Source organism: Nesoenas mayeri, assembly GCF_963082525.1.
Source record: "Nesoenas mayeri genome assembly, chromosome: 9".
Taxonomy (NCBI): domain Eukaryota; kingdom Metazoa; phylum Chordata; class Aves; order Columbiformes; family Columbidae; genus Nesoenas; species Nesoenas mayeri.
The window spans coordinates 10,456,674-10,481,571 of record NC_137557.1 but is presented as its reverse complement, the minus strand read 5'-3'; the positions used below and the strand labels follow the sequence as shown (position 1 = coordinate 10,481,571).

General features: G+C 43.2%; 1 protein-coding gene across 2 annotated transcripts in view; it reads left to right on the top strand.

Annotated features, from left to right (window-relative positions):
- The window catches only part of KCNMB2 (potassium calcium-activated channel subfamily M regulatory beta subunit 2), a gene marked incomplete at both ends in the record, with an annotated part of 141,849 nt that extends 122,097 nt beyond the window's left edge, over positions 1-19,752 (top strand). For both annotated transcript variants that reach the window (XM_080350077.1, XM_080350076.1), the window contains 4 exons: positions 3,698-3,808; positions 10,195-10,365; positions 12,822-13,017; positions 19,468-19,752. In XM_080350077.1, the coding sequence (XP_080206203.1) occupies positions 3,698-3,808; positions 10,195-10,365; positions 12,822-13,017; positions 19,468-19,752 (763 nt within the window). The remainder of the gene's footprint in view (positions 1-3,697; positions 3,809-10,194; positions 10,366-12,821; positions 13,018-19,467) is intronic.
- Positions 19,753-24,898: the final 5,146 nt, after the last annotated feature.

The window sequence follows — 24,898 nt, the reverse complement described above, 5'->3', positions numbered from 1 at the left end:
ATCTGAAAACATTTGTCCACAACATCCCTTTTCCACAGATGAGGTGACCTAGAGATAAGGGACATTTCATACCTACCACGACATAAACAGAAGCCTGAGGAAGGAGAGTAGGCAGACCAGGGTGAAAATGAGGACAACAGAACATGTAATACAGTTACCAAGGTACCAGCTAAAGGTCTTGAGATCCACCCTCAGAATCACATATTTTTTTGGAGCAATTCGAAGCAAATGCTGCCACAGTGTGTTTTTTTCACACTGCAGTCCTTTCTGAGGTGGTTGCTGTTGGGTGGACATATTGACACTCTTTAGGATGGAGCAGAGTTGTTCAGATCTTACAAGAACCACCTCACGTCTTCATCTTGCAATGTCTGAAAAAGTGGAAACCTTGTCAGGTTTTCTACTGAGTTCCATAAAATTCACCAGATGATGATGTACAAGAGAAGGATGAGAACAGGAGAAGACTGCAGGGTGGGTCAGCCTTGGGGAGAACCACTGTTTCAGTATCGTGGGCCCCTAGAGCTGCTCCTTGGCCAGTGCAGAGCAACAAAGTGCCATGGGCACAAACATACATGTATTCACAGGAGACTGTACACTTTTTGCTCTGTTTCTCTCTTAAACATTGAGGATTTATTCAGAATAGACCCAAATGCCAAGAATGAGGTGTGTTTTGTAAAACACAAAGCATGGCTTCCTCATCTGTCTCTGTGGCAACTGCACTGAGATATAACTGTGTTGATGCCCCACTGGGTAAATAGTGAAGGAAAACAGCAACATCAAGCAGAAAGTCCAGAGTCCAACCCAGTATCCTTATTCTAAGACTACACAGCAGAAGTCATATCAAGTACAGCAGTTTTCTGGTAACCTGCCCAGTAGGAATATCCCCTACAAAGCAGCCTGTAGCACCTCTTCTAAACTGATTTTTTAACAGGTATTGTCATGACTTTAGATGCTCCGTCTGTTCAGGCAATAGCACAATCCACTTTTACTCTAAATGCCAGGCTGACATCCTGTGGTAATGAGTTTCACAGGCGGATTACTTGTTGCATGATAAAAATATGTTGCCAGCAGCTGACTCACGGTGGCAATGGAAAAAAAAAAAAAAAAGAAAAGAAAAAAGAAGCATTGCTACTTGTTTTCTCAGAAAAGAAGAAAAGAGAGGGGGAAATGGGAAGGAATGGGGTTCACAGTCCTGACTTGTGATTAACTCAGGGGAGGAGAAAGGCTTGGAGGTTTGCTAACTGACCTGGTGGAGCAAGACACAGTCCTGCAGGTTGCAACCATTCCAGGTTACAAGTCCTCCAACGGCTTTCAAAGGAGGGTCTTGGGGAGTTTGCATTGTTACTGTTCTGCAAAAGACTCTTACCTTACACCAAACCTCACCTAAAGGAAACATGGGCTTTAGTCACTTACATCTGACCTCTGTTGTGGTGTCACAAGTGTAACAATTTTACACAAAATTAGATGTGTAATTGGGTGTTAAATAGTGATGGTTAGCTTGGATTGCCCAACTAATGAAGCAGGCAGCATTAATGCTGTCACATACGGACTGCTCCGGGGCACTGGCCGTATATGGGAGTCTGAAATCACTCTGCTGGGAATTGACAACCCTTTTCCTCCTCTGGCATCCCCGTGGTGGGACAGAGCCTCAGCCCGATACCTGACATGGCCTCTGGGCCCTTGGGTAGTTGCTCTGAGCCTTCCTGCATTGCTTGATGCAGAAACAGCAGCTCATTGGGTGCGGGCTTGGTGGTCACTGTTGTGCTGTGTTGTCTGGGGTCATGTAGGTGCAATCTTACATACCTGAGTGAGGATTAAACCCAAGGTCCTGCAACTCAAATTTCTGGCCATGATCACTATAAAAACACTTTTTAGTCAGTAGGTATATTGATTAGGTCCTAGTAGGTGTTATTTCACCTTCTAAGCTATTGTTACTTCAGGGAGGACATACCTCTTTCCATTGTTTATTCCTCAATAATTAACTACAGTGGCTGTAAGGGAAGAAAATACTCTTTTTTGGCTCTTAGAGTTGCAGTGATGACCACAGAGTCAAGGAAGGGGCTGGGGAAGGTTCCCTTCCTTCTACCTTCCTTCTTTTGGGCCACCTTCTAGTCCAATTCGCTGTGTGTGAACACAGCACAAAAGATTTGTGAGATAATAACCCTCTGTTATTTCAAGAAAGGTCCCTTCCTGCAAGCCCCAGTCCCGAGCCAGCATCTCTGACCATCGCAGCAACAGGGAGCAGCAGGATCCCAGCAGGGAGGAGGTGACGTGGTCACCAATTTGGCCGGTTTTCACAGTTTGTGTGTTTGGCCTGAATCTGCACCATTGACCCTGCAATGGAGCTCTAGGCTGAGCCCAGATGGAGAGCCCAGTCACTTGGCACCCATCAGCCTGTCTGTGTATGGATGGACTTTGGCTCCCATCCATGCCTGTCTTCCCCTGCAGCCACCTCTGCAGGATTTAAGTATTCTCCTAGGTTCGCCACTATGCAAATATTGAAATTAGTCCTTTGCATGATTATGTAGATAGTGACATTACAGACTTTTTCAGGCAAGGAGCACTAAGGAATTCATGTGCTTCCGCTGCTGAGAGCATCAACAGCCATTTGTTTTGGGTTTTTTTCAGTGAGCTAAAGAATAGCCCCCAGTGTATGAAAATCTTCAGTATTAAAGCAATGGGTATCTGGATTTTTTTTTTCCTTAGGCCTTTCTCTGAATACAGTAAAATTATAAAGTGCTGTGCCAAATTCCCAGAGATCGAGATTTTAACTGAGCCTCACTAAAACCAGGCACAGATTAGGAGGAACTACAAAGGGAGCTGTAGTCAAATAGAGCCTGTGGTCCCAACCTGGCATCTGGAAAGGTGTTTGCCCATATTCAATTGATCTGGAGTAACAAAAATCTGGTAGGAATAACTCAGATGTGAATGTGCCTTGAATCAGGGCAAGAGAGCAGCCTTCCTTAGGAACCTTTCAACTTTTTATTTCCAATACTATGAGATCTAATGGAAGTACAAGTTTTAAATTCAGTCCTTAAAATGATATCCTTCAGACTTTTCTCCCTCTTCAGAAGACCCTGAGGGCCTGAGAGAAGGCAGCAGGTCTCATACCCTGCTATGAAACAAGTAAGCCCCATGGCAGAAATCTAACCAGTCTGGTACCAAATGGCCTTGGGTCAGTAGTTTCTCTGTGGGAAAAGACATCTTTGTCACATCAGTTACATTTCCACAAAATGCTGCATTTACATCTCATACTTGTGCCTCATTTGGACATTTTCCTTGAGAGTCTCGTCACACTGAGAGCTGTTGTACAACCAATAAGCTGTAAGAAACATGTCTGTGCTTAACAATAGCCACTTTCTACTCCCAAAATACTGACATAAGGTCACTGGATGCAGCTATTACCTTTTCTTAAACTACTGATGATTTCTTGTCCATGGTGCAAATACTTTGCAGTGTAGAGCATAGCTAAGCCTGATTAGCCAGGATCAGATTTTACCAATGGGACTAATGAGATTTATCTTTCATTCCCACCCACTGATCTGTTCATCCCACCCATCATTTTACATCTCACCTTAACTTAACAAATGGTCCATCTTCAGACTACACTGGGCATGGCCACAGGGGACTTGACACTCTGGTTATGATGTGGTCTGCCTCCTTGGATGGCCAGTGACAAAAATTATCCCTCTTCCCTCAGGTCCTTCCATCGTCCCACTGCATCAAGCAAAGCCAACACTGGGCAACCCTCTAAAATGTTTATTTGGACCAGTGGACGGGGCTCTACATCTTACAGACATGATGAGAAAAGGTAAATGGCATCTATGCTGATTGTCTCTTACAGATTTTGACTCTTTAGGAGTGTAGCCTGTAGCTTTTCTTCAGTGGTGGCACTGAGAGGGGAGCAGGGATGCCTCTCACCCTCTGGCTACTGCTCCACCGACAAGAAGACCAGCCAAGGAGTGCCAGGGCTAATATGTCAAACCAAAACAGAGTGGAGGGACAACGCTAGAGCCATGGTCAAAGTATTCCTTGCCCCCAGGACATCAGCAGCACACTGTGAGCATCTCTGAGGTCAGCACACACACCTTGAACATTTGAAAGCACACTAAGCCCCAGCCTCAAGTTTTCAGCCCCAGCTCCAACCCTGTGAAGCCTTGATACCCTTTGCAGGAGTCCTGTTTCCAGCCATCAACCCACACCACTCCCACACACCCCTCCAGAAAACACCCACCCTGCCCCCGTCTCCTCTCCTCCAGCCACATCATTGCCCTGTATAACTTTTACACATCTGGATGGTTCATCCAGCTGTCAGAGATGTTTCTGGTTTATGTGCGTGTGTATGGAACGATAAACATGTGTGCAACACATTGCCCAATAGCCAAGGGATGACAAGCAGCTTGAAAGTGAACTGGTTGCTGGTAGCCCACCAGCCCACTTAAGTGATGTTGCAGAAGGGAACAGGCTGAAGGAGACAGAGGAATAAATGAGCTATTGGATCTCTCAGGAGAGCGGGGAATTACACAGAAGAGAAGGAAAGGATAGGAGAGGTTTTAAGTCCACAAAGGCAGCACTCAGTTGGGAATGAAAGAAGTTAAACATTTCTGATGAAAGAACAATTATCAGTAACACTCATACTCATTCTTCCAAAATCTTTCTCCTTTGTAGTGAGATTTGCTGGACAGCTTGTCTTGTCACAACCAGACACATTTCCCTTTCTTTCCCCATTCCCTCCTCTCCTTCAGTTCCCCTTGCAAGGGGAAACGATTAAATGTAATCACAAAAAATCAGACTCCGGTGAATCAAAAACAGAGGTCAATGTATCTACAGTACCAATTAGCAAAACACACTCTTCAGTTATTCTAATGAGACATTACTGCTGGCATCTGTGTGGGAAAGTGCACTCATGAGTCCAGGCAGCAGAGCTGCCCTCAGGATGCCAAGTTTCTTTGGAGAATTGGCCCATTTGCTGAACTTTTCTGCAAAGGCTGCATTGGTGTTCAGCCCTTTTGACAATCTGATCCCAAATAGATATTTTGAAGCCACAAAGGGCAGCTTGGCAGCAGGTTTCCATGGACTTTTGATTGGAGCTGGTTATCTAATTGCCTCATGTACTTCTGCAAGTCTCTAATTGAATTTTCCCCAGGCTAATATTCTTCTGTGCTAAAACACTCTCACAGACAGGATTGTCCAAGGTTAGACAGTCGGAGGAGATATCTGCCCACACACTGGGCTGCCTGGAAACCGTGTGCTCCTGATTAGCATGGCCTTCAACTCACACCAAACCTTTCAGTGAGACAGACTAACTTGGGCTGGCATCTGGTCAACTTAAACCCTGGGCAGAGTTCACCCCATCTGCCTGCAGAAATAGAGACATAGGGAACAGTATCGCTGTACTTCCATACCAGCCATGATCCCTTCAGGTGCCTTTTCACACCTTCGGGTAGGTTTATTTCCCAAACAGTCCCATAGAGCCATACAGCAGGAACATTTCATACCCTGTGAATGATTAATAAAAATGCAGGAGGTAAAGGGAGGAAGAGAAAATTGAAACAGGAGAGTGCTGACCACAGCCTGAGGGCTGCAGAAGAGGTGTGAATGCAGAGCAAGTGTTGCTGGTGGGAGAAATGCATTTGCCAGTGTCTGGCAGTGACTGTAACACGTGTAATGCCACCAGAAGCATCGCTGTATCAAACAGGCAGTGCATTTTAGAGAAATTACTCCCCCTAAACAACCCTTTCCTGAGAATTTTTGTTCTTTAAGCTTCAGACAGGATGATTGTCAGCTGGAGCAGCAAACTTTTCTCCTAACATGTGCCACGACTGCTGAGTTTTGAGGCATCACACTGTAATAATATCCTATGCAGCAGTGGGTCACTTGCTGTGGAAGAATCCCCTCCTGGGTGGAAGGTGTCTCTTGGGCATCTGCTTTTGCAGGATTTCATCCAAAATTTAAATATTTATTTCATTGCTCTTTTAGACGTTCACTGTTCCTCAATTGCCACTTTTTAGGCTTCAGAAACCGAGTCAAGCCCTCATTCTTTCCCAGCTGTCAATTAGGCTTTCTACAACATTGTAAGCTCAGAAAACCAAAGCACTGGTTTGATTTGGTTCAGTTCAGACCAGTTTGGTGGGAGAGAGGTAAGGAATTGAGTGAACGAAATCTGTTCATATGGATAGGAATTTTTCTACAACCATCACTGAGACTTTTGTGAGAGCTCCAGAGACATTTCCTGTTGCCATAGCTCTAATAACAAAAACTGATGCAGCTAATTATACCCTATAAAGTGAAAGAAAAAAAGTAAAGAAATTGGTTTCTGAGCAGAAAAGTCCCTGAGTATTAGGAATTGTGCTGGTAAGATACAGGAGGATTTTTGGTTCTTGCATTCAAGGATTCCTGATATCAGTAGATACCTCAACATGAGGTAATTTGAGTGATGTCTGCATAATAACTGTGATATCAGAGAAGTGAATGTGAATTCAAAGTCACTCTGAATAATTCAAGCAGGCAGGTGTCCCCATCTGACAAACCCCATGACTGTGAAGTGCCGGAGGAGGCAACATCTCCCTCACATGGGAGACGCTACACCATGGCCTATTTGCAAGGGAAAGAATCTGAGGGTCAGTAATTTGTGTTTATTTTCAAAAAAATAAAGTAATTACAGATGCTTGATTATTCTGTATTTCCAGGGAGGAAACTAGACCCCCTTTTCCATGCTCCTAGATCTACCCATTTAGGAGCAAAACAGGAACTGTTGTACTGGTTTGGAAGGAGTTTTACTTTAGCGTCTCCTGCTCTACATGGCAGTGTCCAGTTGCAAACCCTTGGCATACCAGACCATTCCTATTACAGGCCAATAAATTCGTCAAATCCCCAGAGTTGTGGAGCAGCCCTGCACCAGCAGAGCACAGAGCACATACAATACATGTGGCATGTCTCATCCTTCACGTAAGTGAGTGCTAAATGGTCATGTCCCTCATGGTATCAAAGAAAGGTCTTGGCTGCACCAAATACAAGCAACTCTACAGAAGATATACAACTTCTTCCTTTAGGCTGGTAGGCTCAGATCAGCTGTCACATATTCAGGCTGAGTAATGTAATCTAGGCTACCTCATTTCATCACACAGGTCCTCCCTAAGCCTTCCTTGCTCTGAACTTCTGCAGGAGCTGCAGAGGGATCCCTGCACTGCTGCTGTACAGAGACATGGAGAGGAAAACCTCTGCTCTGTCTGTCCCCAGCAGGCATGGTCATAGCTGAGATTTTCCCTCTGGCAGCTGAGCCTGGGTAGAGCAACCAGCCCATATCCTCTGAGGAATATGGCAAAAGGAACAGGGAGTTTTAGCATGGGAGACCTTCAGTTTGGAAATAATCAGGAGAGCAAAGACCTTTTGTGCTTGGAGGCTTGCTTCCTATTAAATGTCTTTGCACAGGACATATTTGGGGACTTATTACAGGTAATTGCAAATATTGGATGGAGTCACCTAGGTGAGCAGTGTCTGGGATGCAGTGATCTGTACTTAAACACACTGCAGCAGTCAGCTAATTGTGGCTGTGTAGCCCTGGGATCCAGAATCAGCCAGCTAAGCATGGAGCTCTTCCAGCTCACCGAGTAGAAAGAGGTCCCTGGGCTGTACCAGAAGTTCACATGTGCACAAAATCCTCCCCAGGGAGCAGCACACACATGTGTGCAGCCACCGCTGCTGCTCCAGCTAAGGAGATGCCAAAGTTGCTCTGTTAGTGGCAAAATATTCTGGACAACAACATATCCTGTCCCCCGAAGCCAGGGCTCTCTGGGGCAAAAATGTGAAGTCTGGTAACAGCAGATGTTCCCAGTATCTTGCTGAGCAAACTGACGCCTCCCGAGTGCAGGTAGGAGTGGGAAGGAAGAGGAGGAGGGATGGTTACTCAGCGTGTCTCCTGGGCTGCATCAGGATCGGTGTGTCACACACCGACACATACCACGCCACCACACGCCTCGGCCTGTGGGATGACACTGACTCCAGGCAGGGGTTCAGAAGAAAAAAGCCCTCTGTAAGGTGCACAAGGCTACCACTTTCTTTTTGTCTGAGGCTTTGAATGACAAATATTTTCAAAAGAGCAACCGAACAACTGCTCCAAGCCTGACGCTCAAGGCAGAGCTTTATTTAGCTTTATTTACAATGGCAGGTGAATGCAGGACATCCGCCTGGCAAGCAGTCACCACGCACTGTCCCCTTTGCCAGTCACCTGCCAGATAGATCATTTCTACAACACACCCTTCAGTCCATCCTTTTTTACCTCTCATTGCACATTTCCTGGCTCAAGGCCATAGGGGAAGTATTTGTAACCATTCTCAATTAGCTATTTATTTTTAAATTGTCCATTTGTATCCCTTTTATGTCCTAGCTACTCTGGTGACATTAGTGAGCGATTGCACTGTCTCTGTTTTATGTCTACATGCTGACATAAGTTATGCTGTGTGATTGGTTAATGTGCTGGAACTGCAAGACAATCTCTGCCTTTGTGCCTGCTTCCATTTGGGAGCAATGCAAATTGTAATAGGAGCTCTCAGAGTTAAATACAGTTTGATAAACAATAATAGAAAAGTAACATTAGATTATTACTCTACATACTTCTTTGAAGGCAATTGCATCTGCTAGTTCACAATGTAGTTTTTCTCCCCAATGCCAGAGAACATTTTGACAGGCTGAATTACCATTTCATTTCCAACTAGAAAAACACTGACAAGCTTTAAAGGATGATTTTGAAGAGAAACCAGAAACATCTAAACATGTAAATTACAGTTGTATGAAGAAGCCTCAGCAGGTCTTAGGTCTGGAAGACTATTGACTGCAGTATCATCTAAGCAAGATTTTTGCTATAAAACCCAACACCATATGTGTTTTTTCCTGACTATGACTCATCATCTAAATACAAATTCAATCCCAGTTTCAGGGAGTTTATGATTAAAACTATTTTCTTGTTTCTGTTGTGTTTATGTATGATCTATGATTTTACATCAGTCTTAACTCTATTTCTTTGTCCCTATTAGAGAACATAAGTTTTATTGTTGGTCTGGCACAGTGCTTTTTTCCAAGGTTGAGTAAAACTTGGTGGTTTCAGCTTAAATGAGTGGTGGGTTTGCTAGAGCCCAAAGTGACGTTGATATTGCTCACCTGCCATTTTGCAGACAGTAGAAGAGGAACTTCTTCCACATGTACTACTATGTCCATGTTATGGTGGTGCCAGGGCTCAGAGGTGTGCGGTTCACATGCTTCGGGTGCTGCCTGGACGATTCAAAAGAACCATAACAGAAAACGCAGGAGTTTTTGACCAGCCTCAGGTCTGTAAGTACATTTTAAACCCACAAAGTTTGAGTGTGTTTGAAATGTACTCAAATATTTCCTTCTTCACCACTGTGTCCTCATGACCCATTGAATCATCAAAGGCTTGGAGATGAAAGAAGGACTTATGGTTAGAAAATGCAAAGGACTCTACTGAAGGGGGAATGGTTTGTTGTATCTTTTTTTTTTTTTAATCCCAGAACAAATAGCTTTGGTGGATAATTTTCTGTGAGGGTTTTCACCATAATGAGTAACTGGGCTTACAGAAAGCTGTTTTATAAATAAAGTAAATAAGCTCACAATCAAAAAACCCACAGAAATCAATTGCAAAATCCCCATAGTGTTTCATGAGCTTTGAGTCACACTCAGAGTAGAAAATTACCCAAACCACTAGCCTGTAGGGGATCAGAAAAGAATGTGATCGTTTCAGATAATTTTAGTGACGACTTTCTTCAGGCTCTTTTCTACATATGGTAACATAAGGCTTGTTACCATATCCAACTGAAGAAAAGACACCTCATATCTAAACATCTTCTAGTGGCCTAAGATGGCATTGGCAGGTCAGATTCACCTATGGTATAATTCAACTGAGCCAATGAAGCTATACCAAAGGAGGATTTACTGAGCTGGCACAAATATCTACTTTCTGTATTTACTGTAAGAAGTTTTTACCTTTTTAGAAATGTCTGTAATTTATTTTGGAGATGAATATGTTTCCACCAGGTCAGAGTGAATCCAATGAAAAAGGACACCTGACAACCCTTAAGCCTTTTTCTCCCGTGAGATGGGTATGGAGATGGAACTACCCACTCTGTAGAGGGTTCTTTTATTAAATATGAACTTCACATAAGAATATATTATTTTCAACCTCAGAAATATTTACCAAAAAATCAGGGATCATGATCTACTGGACAAAAGGAAAACAGTCACAGCCCTAAAAGCCGGAGAAGACCGGGCCATACTCCTCGGGCTGGCCATGATGGTGTGCTCTATCATGATGTACTTTCTCCTGGGAATCACCCTGCTGCGGTCTTACATGCAAAGGTAATTTCATTATGGTTACCCCCATCTCTCACTTTCTGCTCCAGCTGACTTCCCATGACTACTTCTTTTAACTCTTTTCATTAAAGGTTTATTTTTTTCCCTTTGGTCAACATAGCTCTGATTCTGCATTTCCTTACTCTGGTATAAATTAGGCATAGCTACAGTGAAAGGGAGTTGAGTAATAGGCACATTCGTGAGGGAAGAACTAGGTCCCTGTTTGAGGAAATCTTGATCCATAGGCTTTAGACTCGCCACAGTTTAACACCAGTATGATATCCATATCAACTGGTCAGCAGTCTGTTGAACCCTGCAAACCTCTCAGGGGCTGTTGCTGCAAAGCCCAAACTTGGGAGAGAACAGCAAAAATACTTAGCAGCCTCAAGAAACAACACACTTTCAAATGAAAAATAGAGAATTAATTTTGGAAAGAAATGAAGCTGCTTTGTAGCATGTAGCTTTCCATGTAGGTTATTACTTTCATTTTAACAAGTGAAATCCTCCTGAAATACAGTCATTTGCTGGAAGTGAAAGATCATCTTTCATCATTACTACATGGAACTTAATGTTTCTGAGGCTTTCTCTGGCTTCCTTCTCTGCCATGGAGCAGAAAGTTTGGCCTGTGATTCATTAGCAGCATTTGAAATTAGTTTTAAAGCATGAGCCCTATTTAAAATCCAGACCAGACTGTAATAAGACTGTCAACAATGTTTTTTCTGCCTCAATCAGTGGAGTTCAGAGAATGAAAAAATGTGTAATCGAGAATCAAAACATTAGTTTGTCATGTCCAAAACTGCCCTGAGGCAACATCCTATACCTATACACCATCTGGCTTATCCAGCCCTGACTTCTTATTTAGACATGTACAATAAGTGCCTAAAGTACGCTGATTCAAATATCCTCAATTATATGGGCATGCCTGCAGGAAAATATTCCTTCTTGACCCTACAATGATAAAAGTAGTGATGGATGAGGATAAACTGTACTGATTCACAGCATCTTATTTGTGTGATAAAGGTATTTTTCCCTTTTTAAATCCAGGTAAAGTTTAGCTTTTGAAAACAGAGATCAAGCCCTGTTAAGTATCCAAGAACATTTGCTTTTCTCAATTACTCTCCTAGACCTTTTGGCAATATCAGAGTCAGTTGCAGAGGCTGCTAAATTCAAAATTGCTCATGTATTATAGAAAGAGATGATTTATGTTATAAACAATGTGAAAAATTGCCAGAAGATGTCAAAGCACCTATCAAATATTCCATCTTCACAAATCCACTGTAGGCAGGTGTTACTTTATTACCCCCATGCATGAATAAAACAGCAGTCAGAAAGGTGAAAGTGAGGAAAAGACAACCCAGGAGCCTTTGCTGTCACTTCTCTTTGCACAGCCAGATCTTCTTAGGGGTTATGCTCCTTTACAGACAGCAACACTCCTTCCTTAAAATACTGCCTGAGAGGGGGAAAAGAAATCCTTTCACTTGATTTCCCCCTAGAAATCATAGCATAACTTAATATAAATGTAAAATGGATATGCAAGCGTAATTACTGCCAAAGTGAAATACCAAGAGAATTAGTTGGAGATCTTTGGTATCACCTTGTAAAGCCCTTTGCAGGTTTGGGAAGGGACAGGCAGACCCTCAGCCTGCTCATGGCGAGGGGCAGGCACTGAGTGGGAGCAGAGGGGACAAACAGAGGTAACAGGGAGCCCTGGGGTGAAACCTGTCCTCAAGCCTGTGAGGGGTCTTGCACAGAGTCCTCACTGTATCCTTCCCACTGCTCTCATCCCTAAGGAAAATACAGCTGTAAATTTTTAAATACATGCAAGAAATCCAAGTGAAAATTGCCAGGGCACCCCCAGGCTTCATCTTCCCAGTTTTAGCCTCTGGTGAGCTAGAGATAAGTCAAAATCCATCAGAGCAATTACATCAGCTGGCTTAACTCATAGAAAAATCAAGCAAGCTGCCACTGGAAAAACCCTTCCTGCAGGTGGAGCAGCATGCAATACTACTTCTGTGCTAGTGTGTACAAACAGACATACCATGGTAATGAAAAGTTGCCCTTCCAATCTCTGCTCCATCAACTCTTGGACCAAGGTATCATGCCACAAAGCACCACATGTGTTGTGTTCTCCCCAGGAGAAGGCTGCTTGGTTTTCTTCTCTGATATCTCTGCTGCTTCCCTTTGGTGTCAAATATATCTTCTCCAGACTAAAAGTTCCATTTCCCTTTTCATTTATACATAGACATAAATGTATCGGGCTTTTTTGTGCCAAAAGCACAAGCTTTGTGTCCTGCAGAATAACACTATCTGCAACATGTGACATGAGAAAGTCCAGCCTTTGCTCAAGTCCCTGCAACACGTAGCATTTCCTACATGATGCCCCCAGATGGAAAGCCTGAGCTGTGTTTAGTGCTTATTGTCCATTCTCGCCATGCTCTAACGTCTCTTTTTTTCCTATTTAGTGTCTGGACAGAAGAGGCTCAGTGCTCGCTTCTCAATGCATCCATCACAGAAACTTTCAACTGCTCGTTTAGCTGCGGTCCAGACTGCTGGAAAATCTCTCAGTACCCCTGCCTCCAGGTGTACGTTAATCTCACCTCTTCTGGCCAGAAGCTTCTGCTCTACCACACCGAGGAAACAATGAAAATTAATTCTGAGGTAGGAGCATGGAATAAAATTTCTTCCTAAATGGGTTTCTGGAGGGCTCACTTTGTTATACTCATTTCTCACTTTAAAGCAATATAAGGTTTCCAGCTACTGCTTCCCTGGTAAATACAGAGCAGAGAAAGCAGAAAACAGTGCACAAATTGAGCTCACACCTCTGGAGGGGGTAGTTTCCCCTCTGTCCCATGCAGGGAGTGCAGCTCATCCCGCACGGGTTGGTGGCCCCAGGGGATGAAGTCTCCCTCGTCCCTTACCAGTGCAAGCAGGGCTTTGCAGGCACAGGCTAGCACTGAGCACTTGTCACATTGATATTCTCATGGAGCTGTGGACAAGTCACTTCCTACCCAGGTCTGGCTCTGCATGATCACAAACACCCCTCGCCATGTGCACAGCATATCTGCAGCAGTGAGAATAGAAATGCCCTTATTACTGCAGGGCCAGGCAAGGCAGCAGGGACAGACGAGAGACCTGTGTCTAACAGCAGATGAGTCTCTGTCTCAATTTCTGGTGACAAACTTCTGCACCCAGAGCATCTCTGCTGAGGTCAGCTGCCCTGCTGGGGTCACAGCACAGCACTTACCCCTATGGATGGCCTAAAGATGCTGAAAGTTTGCTGAACAGGGACTGCCAAAATAAAAGCAGCAGCACAGAAATAAGAGGCCTGGCTTTTAAGCACACATAAGATAAGGAGTCAGCCAACCTTTCTTGCGCAACATCCCTGATTCCAGACATTGAACTGAAAAGATCATTTTTAACAAGTGTGCAGAATAATTCCTATCTCTGCTTCAGCAAGTACAAAATCCGGCATAACTCCATCCAGGTGGGCTGGAGACAGCTCCTGTCTGGCAGCTATAATGAACACAGCGGATGCACAGAAGGCATCTTGTCGCCGGCCCGCAGCCACAGCTGTGCGGCTGACACAGCGCTGTGCATCACAGCCTGCCGTGCCACCGCCTCTCACAGGTGGCTGTTCGCTCCCTCCGTGTAGTGAGGCAGGATCAGACTAAGAAATATCCTTCTCCCCACCTTTCCTTCCTTGTATATGCAGCACCTGGGCACCTAAGACTGCAAGCTGCAGTGAGCTGGGACACAGCTAAGTCATCAGACTTGCAAGTGCCAGATTTGCATTAACTACTTAGTTATCCAAGGTCACCGAACCCCAAACTACAGGCGCTTGGCAAGGCGCAACCCGTAACAGCAGAGCCCCAGTTCAGGCTGCTGACAACATAACCTATTGTGTTTCTATTTATGGCAGCAATTCAGTATACCAAATTACTTCTGCATATTAAGATGAAGCGATATTAAAATTAGTCAAAGCACGGCATGGTTGCACCGGGCCAGTTATTCTGCTGGATAATTAGCTCCTGTGGCTGAGACAAAGTCCTCTGGATCTGAAGTGTGAGATGAAGAACAGTGTCCCCATCTTCCCCTCCAGTTTGGCATTAGTGCAGAAAGGAGGCACTCACTGTTCATGAAGCCTGTGGTAGGACAGACCCCACTTTCTGCTGTGACAGAAGCAAAATCCAGTGACGCTCATACCACAGTTTGATTAAAATACATCAGATCTGTCTCTATGCCCCACTGGATTCAAATAAATCAAGAGATTCCGCATAAATCTCCACATTCCGTTATTGATGATTTTTACTTGCTGAAATGGACTTTGAAATTCTCCCAGATGCCACCTCCTCTTAATTTGATGTAGGCACAGTTAATACTTCTCCAGCCCAAGGCTGTTTTACAGGTTAAGCTCTGCTCTCGGGAAGATTCCTAGGTTTTCCTGACACACTGCTGGCTATGTGACTTGAATCCAAACACCGTTTTGAATGGAAATTTGCAATGTCTATAAAACACCTCACACTTCTTGTGCCTGTCTGGGATCAGCAGAGACTGTGAGCTCAGATCAGTACAACCCATCTCAGCTCCCTCCCACTCAGCTGGAGAGCAGCCCTGTGCAGCAGGACGAGCATCCCTGAGCATGGCTGGTTTTATGATGCTCCAGCTGGGTGCTGGCTGTCTCTCTCCATTCCCCTACTCAGGTCTGCATTTCCTGTCTTTCTCCTTGATAAATAAATGAAAAAAATGTATATTAAAAAAAAAAGGCCATCCCTGGCTCATTGAGCCCTGACATTACTGAGGACATCGCAGAGTGCAGCGCTTACCCTCCAAGGCCAACAGCAGTGACCTTCAAAAGGTCAGCATCCCCCCCGCAACCTCCCTGCCTCACTGAGCTCCACTGCAAATGCAGAGCAGCATCTGCAGCCCATCTCTCTCCTCTCCCCACCAGGAAGCACAGAGAGAGCAAAATGCACTTTAATTTTAAATAATGATTAATCTCAGAGACTTGCTGTCTAACCTGGTTATCGTCCCACAAGGTGTGGTAAGGAGTAGTTGCAATTTATATCAAGATCTACAGCATGCTGCTGCCAGTCTCTGGTGGGAATCAGTGGGAAGTTAATGGATATCAGTCGAGCTGCTTGAGTCTTTCCCAAAAAAGTGCACAAGATTTTTCACGGCTTTTCATTGCTCTCGCTGTGCACGCTTTATCTCTAACCCTTAAGAAAAGACCAGTCCCTCATCACTACTACAACCGTAGCACCTTAAATGCTTTCACAGGTACAATTTCCTCTCTCAGCTGTCAAGAGGCTGTAGCAGCCTCTGGGAGAGGTGATGGCCAATATCCCCTTGCACTCGGACCGTGGAGCCAGGCTGTCACCCCGAGGAAGGACTGTAGTGGTAAAAGCAATTCTACAGGCCCCATTTCGATCTCATACTATATCATTTTGATTCTTTTTGTGTTATCAGAGCTGCTGCTGATTTATACCCATGGTCCATAAGTGAGATAACAAGCAGGCTTTAATAACCAGAATCACCATTATGCCAGCTATAACTGCCTGGGACTCAGAAATGATGGGGAATCTCATGGTTTCCCATTGAAGGTTCAGGTATTTATAACCTAGAGAGGAGCTTACCTGGTGTGGGGGGAGCAGCCATGGTTGTTTGCATTTCCCAGCAGATCCATTTCTGGTCTGGGGCTGGAGAAATCGGTCTTCAGGAATCAGCATCGGGCCAATGCAGACACAAAGCTCCTCCTTCAGCCTCTGCTTCAAACCTGTTGCACTTTCCAAAAGAGATTTAAATTGACATCCTGACCATTTTCTCACAAAGATTGCCACAGCACATCTTGTTAAAGTTTCCAGGTTCATCATGACAAGGACACACCTCAACCACAGAGATAGCACTAGAACCAGGCATTTCACCACCCATCCTGAACTGCGGGCTTTTCTGGCAATAGCATTTTTGGTGTAACGTGATTGATCTAAACAAAACGGCCCCCAGCTTGCCCAGGAGTGTTGTATGATCTCCATCCTTGGAGATACTCATAACTTGACTGGACAAGTGCCTGAGCAACTCTGCACTGAGCGGGGCATTGGACTGGGCACATCTAGAAGTAGTTTATATGGGCTACCTATCCACTCCTTTACATTAGAAAAGTAGAGCTGGAAATGTAATAACAAGTTCTTTGTAACCGTCTAGTGTGCCTTTGTGGTGATCAACTTGCAAGAAATAGAAAACCATATTTCTCACACTGTATCACATAATCCTTACTTGAGACAGCGCGCCAGATATTGTTTAGTCTCAGATTTGCAGATTTCCAAGTGTTTGACAATGCAGAGGGGTAACAAAACAACGTAGATTTAGTAGTCTGCATTCATAGATACAGTATAAGAATTATGGACATAAAATTCCCTGTCAGGCATTGGAGAAAACTAAATGAAGATTTAAAAAAAAAAATATCAAAACCTCACATAATCTATATCCACCTACTTTCTCATCAATGACCTGTGCAACACAGCAGACATCAGTACAGCAGTGCCAGCCCTGTGCTGTCCCGGGGATCTCACTGGGGAAGCCGAGTCATGGAAGGAGGCCAGAAGCACCCCACAGCCACAACTCAATGCACATAGCAATTTTGTGCAACAAGGAGCTTCTCAAAGCTGAGGCCAAGATACCTCCAGGAACTCAGGAGAACTGGAATGATGTATAGACAGCACATGGAATAAAGAGCACCCATATCTTGGAGAGCACATGGGAAACCACAGCCTTGAGAGAGAGATGGTTTCAGCACAAGGAGCTTAGCTGAGATGCAAAGCAACTCAACCTGCCTTGCACAACTGCATTTCACAGCTTCATGCTACCAGACCCTCTTGGCATGCGATGCCTAACCAGCCTGATGTGGTTGGTGGCTCTGTGCCATCAGGTGTAGGAGGCAACTGCTCAAGTTCTGCTTCAGCGCCAGGTCTCCTTTGAAAAATGCTTAGAAAATATTCAAATTTGCAGGAAGTCAGGCCTTCCCTCACTGCACTTTTGGGACATTTCCACTGACTTTGAGTCCAGGAATCTGTCATCATTTGGGCTTTTATGTGCCTGCTGTTTCCCATCAAAGGGGCAGGGCTGGACTCTGGCAAAAATGGCCAAGTCCTCATCCTATCTCCTTGCTCAGGGGTAGTAACAGCTGGAAGTTCAAGAAACAAAAACACATAGAAGCAAACTTACAAGAAAAAATAAGATTCCAAACTCGAAATACTGCTGTTACAACAGTGGTAGCACGTAACTTAGTAAAAACAAATGAGATACGCTCCACTGAGAAATTTCCCCTACTTACTAGATTATGACCTATTAAAGAGTCATAAGAGCTGGAAGAGAGCTTGTGGCTTTGGACATTTTAGACAAAGCTGGGCAGCATGCAGCAGAATATCCTGGAGGGAGCAGACCTGCATCAGCAGGAAGATGGATGAGATACTACTGCCCTGATATTTTCCATCTCTAATTTCTAGAGCTCTATGAAATATTCATAATGGCAGTGCTATCACACTTTACCCTTGATGCCCCAATCTGCTAACAGCAGACCATCATTCTGCTGCACTTCATATTCTGTGCTAATATACTTGCCAATCAATCAATCAAATCCCGTTACGAGGTTAATCCTTTGATCATTATTAGGACTAGAGATTTATCACAGTACATTACAAAAAGTCACAATGTGGTCATGAAAAAGAACCAAAGGACATTTATAAAGTATATACATTAAAATAGTAATAATCAAAAGCCATGGGTTGCATTATTTTAACCAAACCATCTTTTTTCCTGTGCAAAACTCACTTTCATTAAATCATCTGGGACCACTTTAGATGCCTGTCCAGGACACACAGGTTCAGCAGCACAGGCAGGAGCATAGAGGGGACCCACGATCGCCTCATAACTACCAGGGAACAATAACTTTCTGGGTCTCCCCAAGCACATCCAACGAGAAGTTAAGCAGCAGATTTCCCCCCACCCTGAAGCAGTTCTTGCCTGGTTATGACATTTGATCAAAATCCTGTGCAGGTGCAGAGGGGTGTAAGTGTCTAGAAGCAAGGAGGGAGTGAGGTGCCCCAGGCTGCTCCCCTCAACCCTCTTCCAGAACCAGCAGCAACAACAAAAAATGTAGGTGTTTCTACTCTAGGTCAAAATCCAGATGTTGCTTCAGTCCTTGTATGTTTGCCCACCACATCATCAGACTACATTAGTTCCTTGCTAAACAAGGATCAGCATAGCCCAGACATACCACCCTACGTGTCCCATGGAATATCCTCAATGCCTGGACTCCATAAGCTAGCTTTTCAATTACCTTCCCTTTAGCATTATTTGGGAATGCTAGGATGAAACTGTGTTAGATATAGCCACCCTCAAATCTTTTTTTATTTTCTTCATAACTAAGACTAAAATTGAAGCAGCATCTACAGAGAGAAGGAATAGTTGGACTTACACTGGGGTCAAGAGCAAAAGCAAGACTAAAAGCCATCCTGGTAGCCAGGCTATCTTCAGTTAGAGGTTGGATGAAAGCCTTCTGGGTTATGAGGAAGAAAACTCTTTTCTCCTAGAAAAGAGTTTTCTCTCCCATCTGCCCCTAATCAAGGAATTAGGCCCACAGGAAAATTTGTATGAAGGCCTCTTGTCAGCCTTTTGCTCTGTGAATTAACTCCTGTGCCCACTGCAACCACTTTGATCTGATCCAAGTGAGATCTGAACTACCAGATTTGTATTTACAGAGTCAATTACCCATCTAACTATGAGCATATGCATGCCACTTAAGATGAAGAGGTACTTCATCAGCTCCATTTTTGCATGTGTAAATTAGCAATAGTAATACATTCACCTATCACACAAGGCCACTGTACAATTAAAGCATTAATGTTTGTACAGCACTTGGAGGTTCTCCAATAGGAAATTCTGTAGATATGCAAAATATTGAGTTTTGTCTGTGATAAATTTATTATTAGCATAATAGTATTCCCCTCTTATTATAAAAAGCATAATCATCTTGAGATTTTCCTGCTTGCCACCTGAAAACAGACAGTGTATCTGGTTTGGAGATGCATTTTTCTCCCTCTAATTTGTTCACAGTGTTCATACATACCCAAGTGCAGCAAGAATTATGAGGAATCCATGTCGCTGGTTAACGTGGTTATGGAAAACTTCAGAAAGTACCAACGCTTCTCCTGCTTCTACGACCCTGAAGGCGCTCAGAAGAATGTGATATTAACCAAACTGTACAGCTCCAACGTGCTGTTCCACTCTCTCTTCTGGCCCACTTGCATGATGATCGGCGGGGTCGCCATCGTCGCGATGGTAAAGCTGACTCAATACCTTTCCCTCCTCTGTGAAAGAATCCAAAGGATCAACAGATAAAAACAAAAACTTCACTGAGATCTAATTACAACTAAAATACTGTTTTCTCATTCTTCACCAAAGAACCTTAAGTTTGTAATGTGCAAGTCTGTTATAAGTTCCTTACTATATTCTTATAAGTAGAGCAATAATGCAAAAGCTGTTCTATATGCAAACATGATGTTATTATTATGCAGACAACTGAAAAAAATACTGTTTTGTGTTGACTGTCTATACAATCTTGTTTTTTGCTGAGACTAGTACTTTTTTTTCTTTTCTACAGCCAGAATAGGGCTCAGTGTGACCATTTGCCAAGCTTAGTCAAATGACATTTTCAATGTAAAGGATTCTGGGGAAATTAACCACTGGACAAAAGGCAGCCAACAACTTGTGCATCACTGAGGTCTAAGATCTGGCTCAGTCCATTCTATTGAATTGTGGCATTTTTAATGCAGAGGAAAAAAGCAGAGAGCTGGCAGAGGGTTTTGGTTTTTTTGGTAAAATGGCATAAAAGGGACATTTTTTGAGGTGAGGATGAACATACAGTATTTTCAGCCTAAGACAGACTCAGTGATGCTTTGTGTTAGCTCCACCCAGTTCAGAAGTAAATTTTACCCTATGGTGTTTAAGGTCTTTTACAAAACAGTTTGGAGTTCTATTTAGTGCTATAATTTCCTTCTGTCTTATCATCATCTTCAACACTTGTAGAAGCTGTAGCCAAAACCAACAAAAATCACCTTGTTCCATTTTCTACCCCAGTCTGAACCCTATTGATGGAAATGGGACCAGAACACCTTATGTAAAGGTTTTACTCATTTGTCTTGTATTTGCTACCATATCACTGTAAAGAAAAAAAAAAACACAATCAGCTATTTTTTCATTTTTTACTTCCAACTATTTTGGATTTTTTTACTTGATATATATACAGATAAATATATATATATATAAAGAAAAAGCTATATTATACCTAGTTGTGTATTGGAACTTCATTATGGGTTTGGTTTTTTTTGTTTTTACCAGCTGAAAAGTGAACAGTATAAGTCACATATTTATAACCTTCAGCCTTGGATAATATCATAACATGGAGGAGCAGCACTGCAGGATCTTATCCAATATTCATGATGTTGTTTCAGTCAAAGGACCCTGTTGCTGTGATATCAGAATTGATAGAAATCTCATCCAGTTCTATAGTTCTATTAACAAAATTGTTAGATAATAATTGTAATACATCTGGAAATCCCTCCTTAATTCAATATGCAGTGCTGGCTGACATTAATTTTGATTTAGAAGGCCCAGGTATAATTTATTGGAAAAACTGAAACTGACTAAAATGTTGTCCTATCTGTCAAATATTTACCACAGGGTTCTTGCAAGCATAATTTCATACACACTATAGTCACGATTTCTGCATAATTTACTTTTATTCTGCGGCAGAAAGCATTCTCTTATGTTTTAAAGATACCCCTCATAGTCTCTCACTTCGCAACTCAGTCTGAAGGACAAAGGCAAGGCAGCTCCTGTGAGCACCCTGTGAACTCACTATCCAATAGCCCAAAGAAACCACTACAGGCCTATTCAAATCCAGAATTTGACACTCCTCCCCCTTCAAAAAGGCTGCAAAGCAAGTATTCTGCCTAATTCATCTCTATATATATTTTTTTCTGCAATGTAGCATTAAAAATTTCAAGATGTTACAAAACTTCACAAGTCATGCAAGTATAATGTGAGCTGTAAAAAAAATGAGTTCTCAGCAGTGAAAATGAACCTGCAATCTTGTAATCAGTAGTATAATTTTCCTTAGGTAAATAAATGCCTGGAGGGTGGGAGTATAATCAGGGCTGCAAAAAATATATAATAAAAATATTAAATTAAATCTTTCAGATTTCAGTATCTTCTGCCTTCAGATCTGGCTTGTTTCATTAGACTTTTCTCTGTAGCTTCTACTTCCAATAAACAAGGAGTGCTGATGCAATAGGGAATTCAGATATTTATTTGCAAAAATACAGTTTTGATCAATCTGCAGGATTTGCAGAAACCATCATCAGTGGATCTGGGCAGCCTCAGCACCAATGGGACTGGAGTCAAAGTGGTGGACTGACAGCAGTCTTCATTCAACCATCATCTGCCAACAGAAAGCATGACATTCCATGTGCCAGCATGGACAGGGGACACCCCAGCTCTCTGCTGCATGGGCATGGGTACCACCATGCAGGGACATGGGGATTCCTCATCTGGTGCCCACAATATGACAGACTCCAGGTTGCAGATGCTGTTCATTCCTACAAAACCTTATTCTGCAGGTTTTACCAAGAAGGAAGGTGTCTAAGTGAGGGCCCCAGAGCCACACAGCCATCTCCAGACAGTCCCAGGTGGCTCCCAAGGTGCATCTCCATCCTTAACAAAGTTGTTTTCTCTTCAAGCAGAGAGGTTTGATCCATGGCCAGTGTTGCCATCCTCATGGATGTCCTTCATCCATCTCCCCATCATCAGCTTGGTCACTGATGCCAAAGGAAGGACTATGCTGCCAACTGTGACTGACAAATCAGAAATGGTGCACAGCCTCACTAGCAAAGAGCTGCAGTGGCCTTTCAACACCATTACTGACACTGACATGGGCCATTTACATGATGTTTACATGGCCTGCAATAAAGTAGCTCTTCAGTTGTGCACGTGGCATTTTTGGTGCCTGCATTTGCACATTTTGGTTCTGATGACAGGAAAGCTGATTGTTCCTGACATTTACACATCAAACGCTGCTTTCAACATGTTGGGCCATAAACATTTCACCAGCACTCCTGTGGGTGAAATATCTTGACGCTGTTGCAGTCTATAATCATTTTGTTGACATTAACAGAGAGATCTGTGGGATAGCAAAACAACTTGAGTAATTGGATGAAGTGAGGTAAAACAATAATTTTAAAGGGAATCATCCATCTGATCACAGGCACAGTTAACCCCTTACAGTGTCAGCACTGTAAATGTGATTTTGACAACTCCTGCTGCCCCAAAGACAGGTCATGTTTCAGAAGAGATGTTACCCTGTGCTATTTCTTTATCTGCTTCCATTTTAACAGCACATTTATCCCTTACAAAAAGAACTGATATTCCTGTAGGCTGCTCAAGAGAATGAGAAGTACACAGTAGCAAAATTCACTGATCAAGTAAATCCATCATGTGTCTGAGGCTGGCGTTGACTCTTCCCACCACAAACATTTCACCTCTTGATATCTGAGCTGGGCTTTCAGGACACCAGGGAAAAAACCAGTGCCACAAAACCCCTGAATGGAAAAGTGAGATAAGAGAACAGCAGTGCAGTATTCAAAAGCATTATGAGCCTTTGAGTGGCACCCTTATGGGATTTAAAGCATGCATAAGTATTCTGGGTGCCAAATTCACATGGCCTTTTAATAGTTGTTATTTTCTTAATTAGATTATTTATGTCAGGTCTTATTTCTATTCTGGAACATCTAAATCTAAGGCTGAAGTGTGAACATTTCTGCTGTAATACTCTGAAACTTGGCATCTTGTAGCAGACTAACTAAATGCCACCAGCTAGGACAACAGAGAGCTTTTTTTGGTTTAGCTTTTCTAATTGAGGAGATGTCACTATCTCACAAAATGTACCCAGGGTACAAGTGGGAGGACAAGTGTACCCAGCTTCTGTGGAAGACCAAGGGGAACACAGAGAGAAGAGAAAGCTCAGGAAACAAGAGCCTACATATCTCAAAAAGACACAAAAGCAGTCATTTCAAATGTGAGGGACAAAAAGGGGATGAAATCCCAAGTCAAGGCAGGAAATGCTGCTTGGCTTTGCATCCTCATCTCCATCCTTATCACCAGCCACAGAAGAAAAGTTTAGGGAAAGAAGCTGCAGGTATAAGCCTGGTCCAAGCAGACCCTTGTACCTGTTTAACTACAAAAGCTATGACCTTAGAGCAATATATGTGTACTACTATAACCTCCAGAAGGAACGGCAATTTCAAGGTAGTAGCATCTTAAAAACTGGTCAGTTAATTTCCCTTTGCATACAGTCATGCCTTATTAAAATAGCAGCAGCCACTCAAGTGGATCGCACCAATATTTTTTCAGCAATACAGCTTCTTCCTTGGACTCACAGACTCAGAACAATAGCATCAGCTCCCCATTAGCCGCTGTACTGCTCATCATCTATCAAAGATTTGGGAAAAAACCTGCACTTTTCTGCTCCACTGAACACTTGTCACTTCCCAGCATTCAATTTTTCAGAAAGAAACCAGTAGTTTGTGGTGTACCCAGACATCTCACAACCGTATACAAACTCCAGCAAATTGTTTTTGTTGTGCAGCAAAAAGCAGAGGCAAACATCAATTATTCTGTTTTGGTGTTTTGAAAACAAGATATTTCCATTTTTCAGTTTGAATTGATGTTGCCTTTTCAAAGCTGGGGGAAAGGGTGGCCTTAAGTTTTTTATTAGGAAAGCTTGAAAAAGAAATAAAATCGTTCCTTTGACATAAAACAAAACTATCAGCAATTGCTTGGTTCACCAAACATTTTGAACATTTTATTTTTTTTAGGCTGATGGGGACACATTTCCTTCCTTCCTTCCATTTTCCTCAACCATCAGCAAAGTGCAGAATCAGTCACACAGATATAACCACAAGCATCTCCAGCTGGGCTCAGATGATCAGCATCTCAAAGAACATCACTGATCTTTGCTATGAGTAAAGAAAAGTGCCTCCCCCAAAGAGAATAAAAGCTACAAAATTAGAAGACAGCAGGAAGGAGGAAAGGAGCATTTATCAGCTATTACCTGTGTGGGGCAGCAGCTGTTGAGTGTCAGCTCCTCTCCTGGGTGCAGATGCCCCCATAGAAGATGCTGCTGCTCCAGGGAGAGGTTCATTTGCACAGATCTTGTGCACTTCAAACAGAACCAGCTTAATATTCCACATCCAACCCTCTCTCCCCACCAAAAAAAACAAAAAGGAGTGGTCAGGCTACTCAATTCAAATGTTTGAGCTACTGCAAATTAGGGAGGACCCTTCAGGCAGACCTAGTTGTTGGTACACCTGGCAGGTAGACTCTTGCCATTTCAGCCCCAGAAGCATGGCCAACACAGGACTTGACCCATCACGAGCTGGCTGTCCCAAGCTATGTCCTCTGTTTTGAGAAATCTCAATGAACCAGGAGG